The 20,230-nt window shown below is 42.9% G+C and overlaps 1 protein-coding gene across 1 annotated transcript in view; it reads left to right on the top strand.

Moving 5' to 3' along the window:
* The window catches only part of JAZF1 (JAZF zinc finger 1), a 620,003-nt gene extending 600,217 nt beyond the window's left edge, over nucleotides 1–19,786 (top strand). Inside the window, exon 5 of the mRNA XM_069211451.1 lies at nucleotides 13,604–19,786. Within this exon, the coding sequence (XP_069067552.1) occupies nucleotides 13,604–13,777 (174 nt within the window). The 3' untranslated portion in view covers nucleotides 13,778–19,786. The remainder of the gene's footprint in view (nucleotides 1–13,603) is intronic.
* Nucleotides 19,787–20,230: the final 444 nt, after the last annotated feature.

Here is a 20,230-nt window from a genome sequence, read left to right as displayed (position 1 = left end):
GTTGATTTTATTTGATACAGATGGGCAGTGCTGTGCAAACAAGTATTGTAATCAATAGTTTATTGTTTTAGGAGTTCCACTAGCGGTGCTTTAGTTCGGGTCTTTTGACATTTCACAGGCAGCACACAGTTCATTGTGAGCAAAAGTCAAAGTTGTAAGATTTCGTGGATAATGCAGTGCCTTTCCAGCCAAAAGATTCTGTTGATTTGACTGGATGAACACTTTGGGGGTCATTTTGACCCTGGCGGTACGAGACCGCCAGGGCTAAAATGACGGAAGCACCGCCAACAGGCTGGCGGTGCTTCCTGGGGTATCACGACCGCAGCGGAAGCGCGGCGGTCGCACCGCCGGAATTCCGCCACATTTGCCCCGGCGGTGATAATCCACCTGGGCAGCGCTGCTAGCAGCGCTGCCCAGGGGATTACGAGTCCCCGACTGCCAGCCTTTTTCTGGCTGGCGGTACGGGGAGTCGTGGGGCCCCTGGGGGCCCCATGCAGCTTACAGTGAAAAGCGCGACGGGTCCATTTGGAGCCGGCTCCCATCTTGCGGCCCACATCCCGGCTGGGCCGGCGGGGATGTCAAAATGGGCACCGCGGGAGTGCAGCCACATTGGCGGCCGTACGGCGGTTACAGCTTGGCGGGCGGCAGTTGCCAGTTGTAATGACCCCCTTAGTGAAGTTATTATTTCCCTAATTAAAAATCTGCATAATATGAGATATCAATAAGAGACCAGACACTAAAAAAGAATCACTTGAGAGTTCTTTATGAAAGGTGAGTCATTGTTGCTCAAGTTCTTTCAAGTCTCCCGCACAGACACATGGACAAAAGATGCATGCTGTAAATCTGGGATGCCCTCTCAACGCATCTTTCGCCATGACAACTATTCTACCAACCAACCATTGGCACAGACAGTCTTTCACCAGGTGGGTGATGTACAGAGGGAACAGGACAAGGGCCATTTATCAATTGAGGAAGGAATGACGGCCATGGAAGAACAGAACTTCAAGTAATGGAAAGAGGAAGGGAATCAAGGGAGATGTAAAAGATAAAGAAGCAATGGTTATTTAGAAACAAGGGAAAACTTAATGCTGGCAAAGCTGTTGCAAACACAAATGATAACAATTGCAACTGTTCAGTCGTACATTCATTGAACACCCAATTGGGTTTAGGCAAATCTTTGTAAGTTTCAGCTCTTATTAATTAATCTTAGAACCTTCATCAGGACCACAAGTGAAAAACATATGTCAATTTCAATATATATATATATATATATATATATATATATATATATATATATATATATATATACACATATATATATATATATATATAATTTAATCCATCCGAAAGTAATCAACAAAGATTTGAGAGTAGATGGCACAGGTTCATATCTAATGTAGAGACACCTCTGCTTTTTAGTGGGCAGGGAATGACAGGGAGGTAACAGTATTTGGTGGTACAAAAATCAAAAGCCATCCAATTGTGGTTGGACAAGGTGGGGCACTGGAAAAAAAAAAACGTGATCTGGTGAAGTTTATGTGTACAAATCGTGTCTCCACTCTGGTGTCCCTAGTAGAAATGTGCAAATTGTTTTGTTCCAGAACCTTGTGGGGAATAAATCCCATCTGTTCAATCAAGGCAGAGAGCAATCCCTAAGGAACACACCTGCACTGGGGCCGCATCTAGCCAGTACCATCATTGAGTAAATTAATCCTTAGCTGCTGGTATTTGTGTGTAATCTGCAGGTCAAAGGTTTGCATTTCTCGGAGCGAATTGGCCTTTTATCTTTGCAGGCTCAATAAACTGTTAATAATAGAATGGTAATCATATTGTTTATTTGCCAAGCTCTTAACACGTAAACATATATTTGTTATTCACCTGACAATCAGTTGAGCATGGAAAACATAATGACTACCTCAAGTAAAAATGGGTGGTCTATAATAAAGTTGATTTACGTTATGGGGAACAGTTTTTCTGAAGAGCATGACATTTTTGGAAAACGTTTGCAACGTACTGACTTCCGTTCTTAGAAATATTAAAAATGTAGAACTTGTGCCTAGACCCTCCCGACCCCTTCAAAATGCTCCAGTGCTTAGGATATTTGATTATTGACTGATCACGCTTGCATTGTATAATCGGCCATGTGCTTACCACCACTGTGATTAGTCTGTTGCCCTAGTGTCCTAAGGTCTATTACCATGTAATAGATCAAAAGTGCCTGGGAACTACCCAACCGCCCGTAGCTGTAGATTACATTTTCTAAAGGTTTTAAATAAAAAAGAAGCACACACTGTGTTGTAAGCACTTTTGTGAAGACCAAATGAGATCACACTTGCCAATGGACTGTCAGAAAATGTGCCGCAAGACCGATTATCGCCGTATTGATAGTGACTGAGACTGTCTAGTTTTAAAGGAAGCAATCCTTGTAATTTGATGACCATTTTGGTATTCTGTTCCAGGTAAATTATGCTGCTCCACTCCTGATTTACCCCAATTATACATCTAAGACCTGCATTTGTTCTTTAAAGCAGACCACAGCTCAGACTTTAACTTTCTTTCTTGCAGCTTTCCATTTCATTTCTCCGGAGTCCACGCATAGGAGTATTCATTCTTGTATCAAAATATCTGCGCTCGATTCTCTTCCAAATCTCCCTAATCCCTCGACAAATCAGCCTGGTGTAAACACAGGAAGTCCAAAAGGTTCACCCCAGAATTTTAACTGCCAACATGAAACTTCCAGATTTTCTTTGTAGTCTATTTAATGAAACAATAAGGTTCCTGTGAACAACAATTTCAGCTCAATTGCCCAGAACGTGAAGATCCCAAACGAAAACGTTGTGCAGAGAAAATCTTTGCTCTCTGAAAATTTGAAGTGTTTGAATGTAAAAGCATATAGAATGTTAGTGAACACCATAACGTTTGAACTTTCTGTGCATCCACTAAAATCAAAACCATGCTATTTTTTTCCGCCTCTAGTAACATTTATTTGCCCACCCTTAACACCAAACCTACACTTGTAGGAAATGTGCACAATTTGCCCATTGTCTCTGGTTGTAAGTTCCATCCAAGTGGCCAGATATTGGCCGATTTTGATTGTATCCATGAATTACACTAATGTAAAAAAAGGGTTTTGTGAATAAGTTCTATAATGCTTATAAAAGCAAGAGCAACATTTACGAAGTTAGCAAATAGATGAATTGGTAGAGCTAGAAAAGGGACAAGCCACTTGACATTGGGCAGTAATTACATCATTTAATTATGGTTGGAGTCAGAAGCAATGTAACAATTTTGATCTCCATGCATATGAATCTAAACGTTAATAATATTTGCTTGCTACCATCATATGTAAAACAATATTACTTTGGTTTTGTTTGCAGTGAACTGACAGTTTTTAAATTAAGCCTTGTGATCCTCTGTACTATGCTGATGTAAGCAATGAACACAAACATCCCTACAGCCTAAAGCTTTGGGCTCAATAACTATAGGATACTTAGGACCTGATTTAGAGTTTGGCAGACAGGATGACCCGGCCGCTGAACTTCCGACGGGTAGGCTGCCACTGTGCTGGCTACCTCCCCGCCGGGCCCATTGCCACTTTCCTGCTGGGCTGATGGCACTGACGGGCGGAAACCAGTGTTTCCTCCCATCAGCCCAGCAGCAAAGTGGCAGCAGCATTGTCTCTGGCTCGTAATTGAGCCAGTGACAATACTGCCTCCCGCAGAGTGCAGAGCACCCTCGCAGTGTTCACTGTCTGCACAGCAGACCCCCTGCACCTGTTGTCCAGCACCCTTTTCATTGGCAGTAAAACCACCATGAAAAGGTTTGCAAAAAATCAGGTCGTAATCATCAGGGCAGCACTGAATGCAGCGCCGCCCTGACTGATTCCGACCTCCGCCTTGGTTAGCCTGTTGGGATTGCTGATCCCGGCGGAGACAGTGGTACCCTGGTGGTCTGACCGCCAGGGTCTTAATGTGGCGACCTGACCGCCACTGCGAGGCAGGTGGTCTCTAGACCGCAAGCCTCATAATGAGGCCCTTAGTCATGCACAATGCAGCATTTATCCATTTTTGGGAGTACAATAGAGAGCAGATACTGGCTAAAATTCCCAGTGATGGTTGCTTGCCTGCAGTGATCTAAAGAGCAATACACTGAAGTTTCATCATCTAGTCCTTTGAACTTTGAGGTCACATTCTAACTGTGAATAATGGGAAGGTTTTTCAAGGAGAGGTTCTGTGTCACATCTATTAGACAACACTAACAAAGCTCGATTTGTCTATGATGTAATTTAATTTAACCTGCTGTCAAGAGCTGTGCAGCAGAAGAGGAGTCATGGTGCAGCCATACACAACATGCCCTCTTCTTCATCCTCCCCATGTAATCCCGATGTCCCCCCACCCTCTGGCCATCCTTTCCTTTTAACATCCACATTTTAAAAGCAGTGCCTGGTTTCTTGCTACCACCTACACCACTCCTAGCATTCCCTTCCTCCTCCCAAAATATTTAAAGAACCCACAAGGTTGCCTGCCACCCATCCCTATCATCATTGGCGTTTACCCCATCATCTCCTGCCCAAATTACAAAATAACTGCCATTCCACTCAACCACATCAACCTCTGCCCAATTATTACAAAATTCTTGGCCTCCTGCAACCCAGCCTCATCATCCTCTCTGCCTTCCTTTCTCCCCTCTAATCTCTGTGGACCAGAGAGGCCGTGCTGTGCTAACAGACTCTCTGAGAACTCTGTTAGCTAAGTTTTGAATCCCCAAAACCCCTCTTTGACTGAAAGGGATTGTGACCGTTGTCAGTTGCGGGACACTGGCCACACTTGTTTCCTCCCTAAGGTTAGTAGAGAACCTTAAGAAAAGTAGGCAAGACCACTGGCTGCTGCCGTTCCCCAAATTTGCTAGGGTCTCTGGAGACCCAAACGAAGCAGGAGAGTACTTCTGTTTGTGACATCACAAAAGTGAGAAACAACTTTTGTTTTCCACTGTTGTGATGTATCCATTTTTAGAAACTGGTATGTATTCTACTGGCTCTCAATGACAGTCATACATAACATCATGGAATTCTTGACTTTTCCAGCACTTACATTCAAGCAGTAATTTTCTCTGCCACTGCACTGGAGCACGGTTGAAAGATGTGTGTCCAGCACACTACACTTCTTTGGAAAAATATGGTATGTTATCCACATGTAAGCAGAGAAAGACAGACATCCTTATTAAAGTTGCTTTTTAAGTGTAAGTTTACAGACCACTGGCTGTAGGCCATGAATAATTTGTGTATGGTTGGTTTACAAAGGTGACCCACCACACAGTACATATTGTTTAGATTACTTACATAAGCAAGGGGGCAACCCATCAGGAATTGAGAAGGAATTAAAAAACAGTTTGTTGCATGTCACATATCATTTAAAAAGGCAAATTTCGAAACGGTTTTCTAAATTAAGTTGTTGTAAAGTAACTTTGGCAACTTTTGGCCTCAATTCCACAAAATACATGATTGGAATTTCAGTTTTATAAAGTGATACTGTACTGTATTTAGTTATAGTTGTTAGAAATTAGATTTCAAGCAACTAGCTATCCTGCTGGGGATGATAACCTACAGATCTATATCCCTGTGTCCTGGCTGGTGTTGCTCAGAAAACGATGGAATAATCTAAAGTGTTATAAGTGGTGGGTAGGCAAGGTGGGTAACTCATAGAACACTTAACAGATAAATTGAATCAGTTCCTTAACTCCCACCAACATAAATACATCAGTATCTCTTTTACCATTGACAGTAGCTCTAAGGCAGAAAGAACTACAGGAGGGAGGACTACCACTGCATATATCTTTTGTGGCTTTTGGTCTCACCTACAGACAGCCTACGTTGTCTGTTGTTCAAAGACCTATTGTGTACAATACCAATATTTACTGTGGGCTTCACGTCATTGCTTTCTTCTTATCTGCCCACTGCTTTTCGTTGCTTGCTTCTTATTCAATAGTTCTCCTTTTTCTTCTTGCATTTGTCCCTCCTCTGGACCATAGGTTCTTTGCCACCCTATTAACTACATGCCTTGTATCCTTCCCCTGCTCACATTGAGGGGACTTTTTTCTATATTTTTGCTTTCAGCACTTTGTGGGGGAGCACAAGTTTCCCTGTTCTCTGCCCCCTTCCACTGTAAACTGTTTTCCCCTTCACACCCAGCCCACGCATGCCTGTCGACTGCTTTCCCCACCCCACCGTACCCCGCCAAGCTTTCTTTCTTTCTCCCCTCCCCCTTGACTCCCCCCCCACAGGCTCCTCAGTTGCTCCCCCACCCATCTATGTCTCATTTTTCTTTGATTTTTCATGTTTTGTTTTTTACTTTTTAGAACAAACCACCAGCTGTGATTTGCTAAGAGGTGCTCCTTTTCCCTAAATGTCTTTTTGTGTGCCTTTTATGTATTTTTTTTAATGTACCTCTCTAAGATGGGCATTCACCATTTTGCCATGGTAAATTAAAAAAGAAAATGGGCACACATACACATCACACAAAAGTCAAAAGCCAAGATTGGCTTCTGCATTATGACATATGCGTGCATGTGGTCACCGTAGCAGATTGATGCATACATGGAATGCACATATGTAATTATGCATGCACATGTATACATCTTGCACTGGGGTCTTTTTGTTTTTTGCTGATGCTGTTCAGCATTAACATGTTTTTCATTTTTTCCCAATGCTGAACAGTAAGCAGAGACCTCGCGGCTTTGCCAGTGGTTGTTTAATCATGCAAATGTATGCCACAAGAGAACAAACGGAACAGTAACTGCAAACAACTGAGTGTCTCTTCATAAAGATAAACAAATAAAAGGGAACAATCCCACGAAACAGAAAATTGGGACAGCCGCGCTTGTTAAAATATGCCGACACATGGCCTTTTCATTGTGGACGTGTGAAGTTGCAGACTGAAAAATGTCTTTTAGTTCCCACACATACTATGTTTACTGCCAGGAGCGTAGCTTTTGGGGGTGGGGGGAGGAGATAGACGTTCTGGTTGGTACACCCACCTAATAAATGTAATCTGTAGTAAATAGTTGGGTACACGTGCTTTAAGTCGGGTATTGTGAGGTGTTTGTCGGATTTCAGTTGGAGTTTTTACATACTCAAACAGACAAACACACATAACTCGTCTTTGTTTTAAAGGTCTTGAAATGGTTTATTTTACAAAATGGTGAGTTTTAAGGACCTCAACAATCCACTCTCCCTTCCTACTGCTCCTTAAGCACCCCCCCCCCCCCCACACTGCTTCTCATATAATGTATTTTAACCCATGTGATTGTTGGGAAATCTGAAGCCCACACCCCTACTAGTCTTACTGACCATGCCACACCCCTGTTTACTGCCCATAGGATATGACGTACCCAGCATATTAATTATCATGTAAAAATCTGAACTTTTACACCTCTTAAGTTCTTGTGAGAGAAATATTTTGCCAGCATATATCCCGTTTCAAAGTCAAGACAAAAACAGTGTTAAAGTTAACTCGCAAGTAAGTGACACTCCTGTTTCTACACCAAGGAGCACTTACAAGAAAAAATTGCCAATTTTAGGCGAAACACTGTACAAATGCCAAAAACCAGAGCTAAAGCTGTAAACTCCGTGATCTACAAGTAGCCCAGTAAACCTGCCCAGTGTACAATGTCCACGCACCCACGTGACCTTTAATGGAGAAAACAGGATTAGAGGAAAAGAGTTGTTATGGTTTCATTATAATATCTTTGCTTGTGTAAGGATGTTATTTAACTCTAATAAAAACCAAAGTTTTCTACTGGTGGCCTCTTCCTTTGTCCGGTGGAGTTAGTCTGCATTTTGTAGATACCGTACTAATGAACAAGTTACTTACCTTTGGTGACTCCTTATCTGGTAGAGACACTGTCTAGCCACAGATTTCTTACCTTAGAATTATCTCAAGGCTTTAGACGGGATCCAAAATGTTTGCATGAGCAGTAAACTTGCAAGCTGGTTGGTGGCATTGCTCAGCTCCACGTGACGTTGTGCATGCCAGGAGTGACGCGCACAGTGCCTATATAGACACCACTCCAGTGTACTAACATCAGATTATTCTTGTGACTTCCCATGCCAGAAGCGCAGAGCTGTGAAGAACACTGACCACCGGTACGGATCACAGGGACCCGAAAATGAGAATAGGGCCGTACATAGAAATCTGTTTGCAGAGCAAGCACGATGGGTAGGTCGATAAGTTATCTGCCGCTAGATAGAGCCTCTATCAGATAAGGTGTTACTGAAGGTAAGTAACTCTCCCATTTGGTAGAGAGCTCTAGCTGCAGATTCCTTACCTTGGAATACATAGACAAGCAATTCCTCCTAGAGGAGGGTCTGCAAACCTGATTTAGACCAAAACATCCCACAGGACCGAATGGTAAAAGAGCCTGCCCCCAAGCCACCTGACTGTCCAGGCAGTAGTGCTTGGTGAAAGTGTGCATCGAGGCCCACGATGATACCTGGCATATGTCCAGGACCGGAACTCTGCATGCTAACGTAGAGGTCACAGACTGCTCTGGTTGAATGAGCACTCAAACCCTCTGGGGGTTGCTTCTTGTCCAATGCATAGCAGATCTTAATGCAGAGTACAATTCATTAGGAAATGGTTTGTTTCTGCATGGCCTTTCCTTTCTTGGCTCCAACATACCCTATGAAAAGTTGATTGTCCATCTGTAAAGGTTTTGTGCGGTCAAGGTAGAAAGACAACACTCTTTTTGGGTACAGCTAGTGGAGTCTCTCCTCTTCCTTAGAGGGATTAGGCAGAGTGTAAAAAGTAGGCAAAGTGATGGACTGGCCTACCTGGAACCGGGTGATCAAGAATGATGCTCGAGTCCGAAGGACAATTTTGCCTGGGGGAAAAAACAGATGTGCAAAGGGTGTGATGATAGCGCCTTCAGTTCACTGACCCTCCAGCCAGATGTAATTACCACCAGGAAAACCTTCTTAATGGTGAGGAACCTTAGAGGTCAGGTATGCAGTGGCTTTGAGGGAGAGTGCATTAAAAAGGTAAGTACAAAGTTAAAGTTCATTTGAGGCATAACAACAGGAACGGAGCTCACATTAGAAAGTTAAGACCCAACGTTAAGTCACATTGAGGCATAACAAAGGGAGCTGGAGGAAACCTGTGCTGCAGACCTTCACAATAGGGGACTTGAAGAGGGAGGTTGATCTGGCAGAGACAGAAGATAAATAACCCGTCAACATATCCAATGCAGAGCCCTGCTGTGCCAGGGTAAGGATAAACAAAAAAAACTCGGAAAAGGGGTGCAGATAAAGGGTCAACCTGTTTGGCTGTACACAATGCCACAAACTTGCTCCACCAGCCAGTTTATACCATCTTTGTGGAGGGACGTCGAGCTGCCAAAATAACATTACACAGTTCAGGCAGAAGGTTCAAAACTTTCAACTGTCACTGCTCATTCTCCATGCTTGTAGGCGGAACATTGACAGGTTCAGGTGAACCGTCCCCTGCGACAGCAGATCCTCCTGAAAGGGCAGCCTAATCGAAGGACCAATGGGCATGCTCAGTAGCACGAGATACCAGACTCGTCAAGCCTGGTCCAGAGCCACAAGTATGACTTGGGCCAGTTTGTTCCTGATCTCCTTGAGAACTCTGGACTGGAGTGGTATTGGCAGAAAGACATACAGGAGACCAAAGCTCCACTCAAGACAAAAAACGTCTCCAAATGGGAGCCACCTTGGAAACTCCAACAAGCAGAACTGCTTACATTGCTCGTTCTCATAGGTGGTAAACAGATCTATTCAAGGCTGCTAGAGACCTTGCACCAACTCCAGTTAGATGCACCATTTGTGATCCGCTAGGCATCTTCAGCTGAGTTTGTCCCCGCTGGCGTTCAGAGAGGTCACCAGGTGTTAAACCACTAGGGAAATGCCCTGATCTTCAAACCATGTCCAGAGCTGCAGGACCTCTTGACAGAGGGTCCACATCCCCATCCCCCCCTGTTTGTTGCAGTACATCATGGTTGTGGTGTTGCCTGTGAACTCATACTGTAAACTGATGGAGGGTAGAAAGTTTTTCAATGCCAATCTGATCGCATGGAGCTCCAGCAGGTTGATGTAGAGGTGGAGAGTCCTCTGATCTCCACCTCTCCCAGATCGCCGCCCCATCCCAGGAGTGATGCATCTGTCAGTACCATCAAAACTGGTCGGGGAAGAAGATGAGTCTGCCACTGACCCAATTGCTGGCTGTCAGCCACCACTGCAGTTCTTTTGCAGTGCCTTCTGAAATCTGGACAATCTCGGCAAGATTGTTTTGATGAGGGGCCCAATGGAAATTCAGGTCCCACTGCATTTGCCCGCATATGCCAATGGGCATGCATCACTAGCAGGATGCAGGAGGTCATGAGACTCAGCAGCTTCAGAGTCAGTCCCACGAAACCCAGGATAGCAGCTGAAATATCAGTATCATAGCCTGAATATCCTGAACTCGCTGTTCGGGAGGACACACCCAAAACTGCACTAGGTCCAGAACATCTCTGATGAAAGGGAGCTTCTGAAAAGGGATCAGATGTGACTTTGACACGTTTGTAGTGAAGCCCAACGAGTGCAAGAGGTCCACCATAGTCTGGTGGTGGGAAACAACTGCCTGGGGTAAGATAGGGGAAGACTGGTGCCCCTGATCTCTTCAGATGTGCTGCAGCCAATGCCATCACCTTGGTGAACACCCGAGTGGTGCTGGGAAGGCCAAAGGGGAGCACGGCAAACTGAAAGTGCTCGTGGCCTACCATGAACCACAGGTAACGTATTTGGGCAGGCAGGGCAGGAATGTGAAAGTATGCGTCCTGCAAGTCCAGCGCTACTGTCCAGTCTCCCAGGTCCACAACAGACAGAACTAGAGTGGGTGTGAGCATTTTGAATTTCTTCTTATTTAAGAAGAAATAGAGAGGGCGCAGGTCTGGGCTAGGTCGAAGGCCTCCCTTCTTCTTGAGCACCAGATGGTAGCAGGAAAAACAACCACAAACTAATTCTGATGCCGGCACCCTCTCTTTGGCTTCCTTGGCCAAGAGAATTGCCACTTCCAGGTACAGTAATGAGATGTGGTCCTTCATCAGCCTGTTGCAAGAGGGTAGCATGGTTGGGGGTGGCATGGTTGGAGGGGCAGTCTCAAAGGGGAGGGAGTAGCCCCTTTGGATAATCTGGAGAACCCAGTGGATGGATGTTATCAACCTCCAGTGGTGCAGATGATGGCGTATCCTGCCTCCCACTGGATGCCCACGATGGAGGAAAAACTAAAGAGGCTTTGAGGTTGCGGCTGCCCAGGGGTGGACTGGCTATATGACCCACGAGGTCTGAGCGTACCGTGTCCTCATGCCATGCAGGGACTGGGGAGCCTGTGGGCCGTGGTGGTTGGGTGGATAGAGATGGTGATTGAAGGCCCTTCAGTTGCCACAGAAGGCGTGAACAGCACACTGGAAGTGGCAAGGGGCCAAGGAAAGGCCCAATTACCTGGCCGTAGCCCTGCTGTCCTTGAAGCGCTCCAGTGCTGATTTTGCCTTGTCTCAGAAGAGACAGGAGCCATCGAAGGGCATGTCTATGAGTGAGGCCGGGACATCCCCCGAAAAGCCAGTGGTTCTCAATCAAGGTTGGCATCTCAGGGCCACCAACAACTAAAAGCACTTTGCCTAGTGAGTCGGTCCTATCCAGCTCACAGTTCACTTTGCCTAGTGAGTTGGTCGTATCCAGCTGCATCTTTCCATCAGCAATAGCTTGGGGGAGTGTAGCTTGGGCCTCCTCCAAGACCATAGCCAGCACCCGCAAGACTGATTGCCAGAGTGAATGGGGGTATCAGCCCAAAAGGAATGCAGTGTTTACTTACTGCTGTGCCAGGCTGACCGAAGAAAACATCTTCTTTCTCAAGTTATCCCACTTCTTGGATTCTCTGTCTGGTGGAATGGTAGGTAAAGCGCCAGATTTTACTCTGGAAGTGGAGACTTGGACCATCCAACCATCCAGGTGGGGTGCTGGGTGAGAACATTGGGGTTCCTGGGGGGTGGCAAGGGTGCTGGGCGATTTTCCTATTCACATGAGCCCAATAGGAGCCCCTGTGCAGGTCTAAGACGAGACCTGAGTAGGATGTCCCTGAGAGCTTTGTTAAATTGGAAAAGCAGTAGGACTCTGCATTCCAAATACTTATGCATGCAAAGTACTCCACCCACGACTGCAGAGTCTCCAGGTGAGTAGAGCTCAGCACACATAAGTATAGGGAGTGCAGAGTTGTAAAACTGTAGAATGTGAATACCAAAAAATAGTAAACTTACAAAAAATTGTAACTTTACCTTTGTGAACCAGGTCCTTAAGCATTTGTAAAGTTCACTGTTACCCAAGTGTGTCCTAGCGCTGCAGTAATCCCGACCACGCAGAAAAAAAGAGAAAGAACCATCACCATTCACATTTAGGAAAAAGCCAAGTTTAAGGACCCTATCTAAACTAGAGGTGGTTTATTTCGCCTCTTAAACTTAAGTGTAGCCAGTTATATTATTTTGTTGAGAAGTGCCCTACACTTTTTAAAGCTGAAGACTCTAGTAAATGCGTTGTAGAAGAGTGGAAGTTTCTGTGTGGATGGTAATGGCTAGGTTTTGTTTGTAAATCTGTAGGGCCTTGTTGCAGAAGGTCCCAGAGCATGATCCGTAAGCTTCTAAAAGTGACCCCCTTTATCACTAAGGAGCCGGTGTAGCACCCTTAAAACCACGTACATGGGTCCTTCTAGCTAGGGCTAGAAAGATCCGAGTTTCCAAGTTTTGAGGCAACTGCAATACGTAAAGGCTGCAAATACATTGCTTCCAGATGCTTGTGTTTTACTGTACTTGGTATTTTAAGTGAGTGCTAGTCTTTTGTTATATAGCACAATCTTAAGTAAAATTCCCTGGGATGGACGATGCTTCATTAATGCCATTGTAGGCAGTGGCCTTATGGTCCCTCTTCACATAGCCACTAAACGGTGCCATTCTTCAACATGTGGCCTCAAAGAATGTCTCAGCAGAATGGGAACAGTTGAACAGAAACATGTAGGACAGCAGTTTGCAGATTAGAATTATTTCGGAATGTTCTATAATAAATGGAGTTCAGCCTCAGATCTGCACATGGTGAAGAGGGTAGACTGTACCAAGTAACTTTCTAAGTTATTGGCCTGAAAGTATATTTCCTATGAAGATTTGTATTTATTTTAGCGTTTTGTACAACGCCGTGGCCTCCACTTTACTGCGTCATGGTGCTTTGTGTGTGAGAAACTGATTCTTCTCTGCTACTTTTTACCATAGTGGTACTCCTGAAAAGGAAAATCACAGAATACTACTAAACAAATCATAGACTGGTTTTCTCCAAATTTGTCAAAATTAACTACTGAAATGTAAACCAGATGTAGGCATCCTTGGCTGGCAGCCTCATTTAAAGTGATACAACCCATCTGAGCTATTGCGTGGATCAATTTCAACCATAAGTTGGCGTTACTTAGGGTTTGTGAAAACGTGTCTTTCTGTTTGTCCCGATTTGTGGTCGATTCAGAAACCAAAAGAAATTGCTTATTTCCTACTTTTTTTATGTCTTTATCACCTACAGAACGTCAATGGCATTAAGTACCATGCCAAGAACGGCCACAGAACACAAATCCGCGTCCGCAAACCCTTCAAGTGTCGTTGCGGAAAGAGTTACAAGACCTCTCAGGGCCTGCGGCACCACACAATCAACTTCCACCCTCCTGTGTCTGCCGAGATCATCAGGAAGATGCAGTGACGGAGAGCTGGTCCAACTGTGCCAAGGAATCCTCACCAGCAGCTGCTGATTTAGAAAACAGCCACCTTGTGTTTTCTTCAGGAGAAGCGTTCAGCTATCCTTTCAACCACCACTTTAGAAGCATGCTTAAAACAAGTTTCAGTCATTTTTGAAATGGTGTATCTTTGTAGAGCTCATGATTTTGTACATTTGCACATGCTAACCACCACCATACCCATTTTCGTTACTATAAAAAGGTGCTAAAGAAATTCGAAAAAATAGCTATATAGTTTTCAAAATCCATTTACAAAAGCTGCGAATTGGGCCACAATTTATTTTATTTAGTTTTTATGTGACAGCCGACCAGAGGACATACGTCCTTGAAAGAAGTCATACGCGCGATTCACGAAAACTCCCCTCCCCCTGTCCTCCATTTTCAGCCTGTTTAACATGCCTTACGTAATAAGAGTTACGATGTGGTAAATCCTAGGTATTACAAATATAAAATAAGAAAGGATGTTTAACATAATATGCTCAAATATTTTCGTACATAAATAACATACATAAAGAGGATGTGTGCTTACTGTTTTATATTATCTTGCAAATAATTTTTTGCCTGTTGAAATGCTGAGAAATCTTACTATTGACCTATCTACAAAGAAGAGTAACTGGTTACGTCAGTGTTACGAATGTCGACATTTTTATTCTGCAACTGGATTACGGCCGCTTTATGCCCAAGAATAATTGTGAGGACTAAGCTCTCAGTAAAACAAATTACAATGTACCAACCCATGAAAAAGTTGAGGTACGTTTATTCAGTTCCACCTGAGTGCAAGGTTAGGTTTTGCGGTCCATTCCATGTGTGCGTGAAGAGTAACTCCCTATTAAAATGTGGAGTTTTGAAGCACTTTGTAGTTCTCTATTGCCAACAGGTTTCATCATTTATTTAATGCCAATACGTTATGATAACTGTACTAGGTTGTTTTGGGTCATCACAAAATGATTGAAAAAGCTTGGTTCAAGGAATATTGTTACTTGGGCTAAAGGGCATCTGTTTACAAACTTGAAGTTTGAGTCACATAAGGTAAAAGATTAAAAGGCCTAAACAGCACACTCAAATCAATACACTTTTTTAGGCTGTGTTTGCAATCAGACGCCCTCTACTGGCCAGAGCAGAATAAGTACCCCTTTTTATGTCCTTGTGACGACCCTTCCCCCCTCTCTTCCTACTAACCCACATTTGTTTGAAGGACGGAAAAATGGGGTAAGATAAAGGATGTTTGTTGTCACCGGTTAGACATTATACCCTATTTTCAGTGTAAAATTAACTTGTAGTTGTAAACACGGCCGCAAGAGCAAAGTAAGTTTTGTCAATTAAAGAAAGAGGACTGTGACCCTGGAGGCATCAGCGCTCAAGGTAGTAAAGTGACAGGTACGCAGAGAGCAGCCCTTTAATGGATGTTCTGTTGACTATTCATTTGTGTCTATTGGATGTTTTTTTCTGCCGCACAAATAAGTGGACTTTACTTTCAGTTTCTTTGTTCTGTAGCAGTTTCCTGCACTCCAGTTAAAGTTATTTGCTTCACCTGACGCATCACTTTGCCATATGAGCTCAACTGAAGACAGACAAAGTATATGTAAGAGGTTGTCAAGCAATAGCTTACAGGTGAATTATCAAAGCTAGTTAAGTATGGCTGTAGAGAAAAATAGTACCTTCCGTTTTCTTGTTTGCACAAAATACTGGAAATCCAAAAAATATGACTGTGTAAAAAAATGTCAAAATTAATTGTGATCCACAGACTTAAGGCTTGTGATACCCTCCAAGCCACTACTATACATTTCCCACAATATCAGCATTTTGATTCTGCAAACAAGGAAGGATGAGAACAAAAACTGCCTATATTATCCTCCACTTTCTAGGCAGGAATTTCGTTTTTCTCAAATTCTCTTTAATCTCTGTAGACCATCACGGAGGGCTCTCCCCAAGCTTCCATTAAATTATTGTGGCATGGTACAGTGGTGCAGGAAGAACAGTTATATTATCCAGCTTAGGAGAAGGGTAAAACTGTTACCACTTCTTTCCTAGTTATGAACTTTGAGTTTGAGTCCAGAAGCCTACATCTGCTTTGCTTACTGTCTAACCTTCAGCTAGTATTATAGCTGCACTCAGTTTAGTTCTTGTGCCAAAGAGGTGACACATTGAAAGTTCATTAAAAAGGTTGAGATGTTTTTAATTATTTTTTCTAAATAGACTGATTTCCAAAGACCCTGTGTATGCTCGCAGGATGTACTACGTGAAGGTACAGAAATTCTGAGAGCTCTCTTGTATTACTACCGTTGCTTTCGTTGTCTACATTATTCAGCAACCAGTTTGCAAAAACCAGAGGACAGTGGACCCACCTTTTTCCACACAGGGTTTCTGCTTTTAGTACTGAAATCTTGAGGTTTTCAGACCACGTCGAGCTTCTTGACTTTCATCTGAGTTTTTAGTTACTTGTGCAGAAGTTAACAAATTCTAGTTGCACTACTGTTTGTGGAATCTTATCATTAAAATTCCATTCATACAGTTAGCAATTTTTGCCACCCAAAATCCTAGCATGGAGGTCTCTCGTGCCATGCATCATTTCCTACAGCATCAAAGCCTCTACACATTGTGCAGTCTTCACCAAGTGCTTTACGGATTACATACCTCATCCTGGATGTGATTATCCAGTTTGCTTAATGCTCTTTCAGATGCCTTTGACCTTTATGTTTTGCAAGGGCACCCACAAATGGGCTGCCCCTTAGCATATTTTTGCACAAAGTGAAATCATGGACAGCAGCAAGGTAATTTGAAGGGCATACTACACTCTACATCCTAATCAAGTTGGGTCAACACCAGACAGTTTGCTTTATAAATCATGAAGAGCCACCTCTGTGGGAGTAATTAATTCCAGCAATTATTGAGTCAGTTAACTACCAGTACAGAAGCATACACAAGAAGGAGCCAGGGAGTTTATGGCCCATTGTACCTTTTCCCCTAAAATTATTGATGGCTACATAGTTGGTTGTGCACACCTGTCAGACTGCGCACTCTGGGAAACGTTTCAGTTAGGATGTCTACCCACTAGTGTGACTGAGACTACTCTTTTCAGCAATTTATATGATGTTCTTAGATACACGTTTGTTGGGCAGCAAGATAATGTGAATCCATTGAATATTTTGGTAAGTTACCACGGTTGAGGAGTTTAATATGAGTAGTGCTAGGTGACACACTCCTCAAAACACATTGGATTTTTTAAGTCCTATACAACAGGGAAAATAATCACCGGTAACATCTTATTCTGATCCCTGAATGAAAGTGCATTTTGGTGCCAACTTGGTCATCTTCATTAGGGGTATTATTCTGCAATGTCAAATCCGTCAGCTGTATAACTAATATTGGCACCAGTACAGAGATAATACACAACTCTACTCCATTGGGTTCACCAACTGAGTGCATTATCAACTGTCTGTCAGTAGAGGTAGATGCTGAACTACGATGTCTACCACTTTGCACAGTCCATACTTTTTTTGAACGCAACTGTTTATGCTCTGTGGTATGCTCCTTGCTAATGGGTGACCTGAATTTCCTGCAAGGTTGCCCATCTTTTTCTCCAGGTATATTCAAGGCCTTCCTTTAATGTATTCATAATGCCACTTTTCCTTGATCTCAGGCAAGGGTAGGGTACTTTGCCCTGTCATTGTGGTGTTGTATCATCTCCCTATTAGCTTTGTGGTCCAGGTGCCATTCCATTTACTCAGCAGTGGCTGCTCTTTAAGTAATGGCTGTGTGTAATCAGTACAAAGCCCAGAAACTTTCTTTTAGTTTATTCAAAACTGTTTGCTTCGTTCAATGTTGATTACAGAAATTCAACACTTACTATGTTTAAATACAATTCACTTTCAATATTTAAGAAGAAAGTTCGTTTTCACAGATGGAACACTGTAAGCTCCATAGAAGTGCAGTTTTAGGGTCCCATTCATTTGCTAGGTATTTGAGGTCTGTCCTTTCTGGCATGCTGAAACAATTATTGGTCATGTTTCCAGGAATGTAGTAGTCCATAATAATACAAAAAGTCACAAGGTTGTTCAAAGTATTGAAGTCACTGATTCTGTGCAGCAAAGGAGAGGCCCCCCTTCTCAGGTCAGTGATTCTCAGTCTTAATTTATTTGTCGACCCCCAGGGTGATATATACGGAGTACTTTCATCACAAGTTTCATATCACATCAGTAGCAATGAAGAGGCTACCATTTTTCTCTTTATGGTTATTTAAGACGTCTAACTGTCCAAGAAAATAAGGCATGCCTTCTCTTCCTCACCAACGCGGCTTCACACATCTATCTGAATTAGCGGATCTTTCTGCTAGCCTTTTCCCGCTCAGGCGTCAGTAAAGCGATTAAGACATCAGTGTGATTGAGCACTGTCTGAGTAGCAGTGTGCTATACACTATGCTGTGCCACTTAACCACGCAGACCAGGGCTCACTGCATAGCATGGGATGGGATGCACAGATCAGTTACCCTGAGGGAGCCTCTGCTCGAGAGAACTGCAGATGTGTAACACAGTTAATTCAGCTTACATCAGAGAGAGCTATGTTCAGAGTTTATGCCTACGTCTGTCAGATTTTGCTTTTAAACCTTGTTGCCAAAAGCTTATTTACACACTTTCTATAGCCTCACAGCTGCCTGATCCTTTTGCATATGAGGTTCCTGATGTATTGGGAACTTTGGCAAACATATAAAATGTACGACTAACTTCTGTTTTGTCAAACTCCTTGGCACGAAAAGAACTGCAACAAACTCCATTATGTTTAGTTTCCTAGTCCACTACTGGGAGATTGTACTTTTCAGTGACTCAAAACTGTCAAAACAGAGATAAACCATTAAGGCTATACATCTAAGTATTCACAGATTTTGGGTTCCTGAAAGAAATATTGAAATGTTCTGCATGCACAACTCCTTCGTATTTTGCAAAATGTTCAGATGAATAACCGTGTTTCCAGATTCTCAACCTTGCATCAAGAAATCTGGTTACGTGTTAAGAGATTAAGCATTAGAAGTATGTACTTGGAGAGTTTCCTACATAAAATAAATGCCGCCATGCCTTGAGCATTCCTTCATCACAAGTGCTATTGTTTCAAGAGTTTACCTACTGTCTACTTTTGGGTAGAACCTGTATGTGTGTCACGAGAAAGCAGAGGTTCCAAAAATAAAGCGTGATTCCCATTCCGTTACTGTTTGCTGAGCTGTAAACCACAACCCTTTCTCTCTCATCCTCGAGCCAATTTCCAGCATGTCCTGCAATCCCCAGACGTTATAAAGAAAAGCACACAAATGATGAGCAGCTTGTACAGCAAAACTTTGATAAGTTTCCTTCCCTGTTCACGCACTTAAGGATCTTATTTGTTACATGGTGGGGTTGCAGGTTTACAGCCTGTTCCACAAACACCAATGCCATTAGTCTGCTGCGAGTGCCTGTAGTTTGTAATACAATGTTGCTGGTTGAGGTTTAGGAATGACCCAGCCATGAGAATGAGTTGCTTGGTGCATAAAATACCCTATTTGGCCGTTTCCTCTCTGCTGGAGATTTGGCGGCAATTCAGAACAGCATTTATCTTTATTGGCTCTGTTCCTCCTAGCATATGAAACAGCAGGCAGGATAAGTTAGTTCAACAGCTAAACAGTCATTAAATAATGTCATTGTTGCATGTAAATTATTTTCAAATATAAACCTGCAATTCCAGTTTCTATTTACCTATTCTTCGTGACAGTATTATTAAACAGGTAAGGATGGGACTATTTTGTTATACTGTGTATAGTGAATGTATTGTACTGTGTCAGTGAAAAAGTGTGCTTTAAATTATATTTTCATATGTTTTGTTGGAGGGAAGTACATTAAGTATGAGGGTGACAGCTGAAGGCAACTTAATGAATCACAACTCCTGTAAATAATGCAGCTTATAAATGTAAATCAACATAAAAATAAACCTCCTCTGACTTATCACAATCATGAACGTCTCAATTCTGTTCTGCACAACTTTACCAATGGTGTATTCTTTCATAAACAGGCAGCAGTATTAAAAGAAGCAGCTAACTGGGGTCAAGCTACTTAATTTGTGCATTTTTTCAGCTATTTCCATTATTTCAAATAATGTTGTTTTACTAGAATATAAACATTTAAAAGAATCAAACCTTGTAATGTGTGACAGACGCTTAAAAAAAAAAATAATGCAGTTGGTAAAACTTTTAGCTCCAAGTCTTACCACCACTATAACTGCACTCTTTCTACAAATCTAATTGATACATTAATAGGAGTAGGATGTTCAGTTTAACCAGCGAACTTGCAAATGTCCTTTACCTGTACTCCACAATAGGCACGTGCGTAGTTTTCTTCCACCAGTAAAGTTTTCCAAACATAATATTACCAAGTTTATCGTAGTCACATATTCATTTT

This window comes from Pleurodeles waltl, chromosome 10 (genome assembly GCF_031143425.1).
Source record: "Pleurodeles waltl isolate 20211129_DDA chromosome 10, aPleWal1.hap1.20221129, whole genome shotgun sequence".
NCBI classification, from domain to species: Eukaryota; Metazoa; Chordata; class Amphibia; order Caudata; family Salamandridae; genus Pleurodeles; species Pleurodeles waltl.
This window is presented reverse-complemented; position numbering and strand designations above follow the sequence as displayed.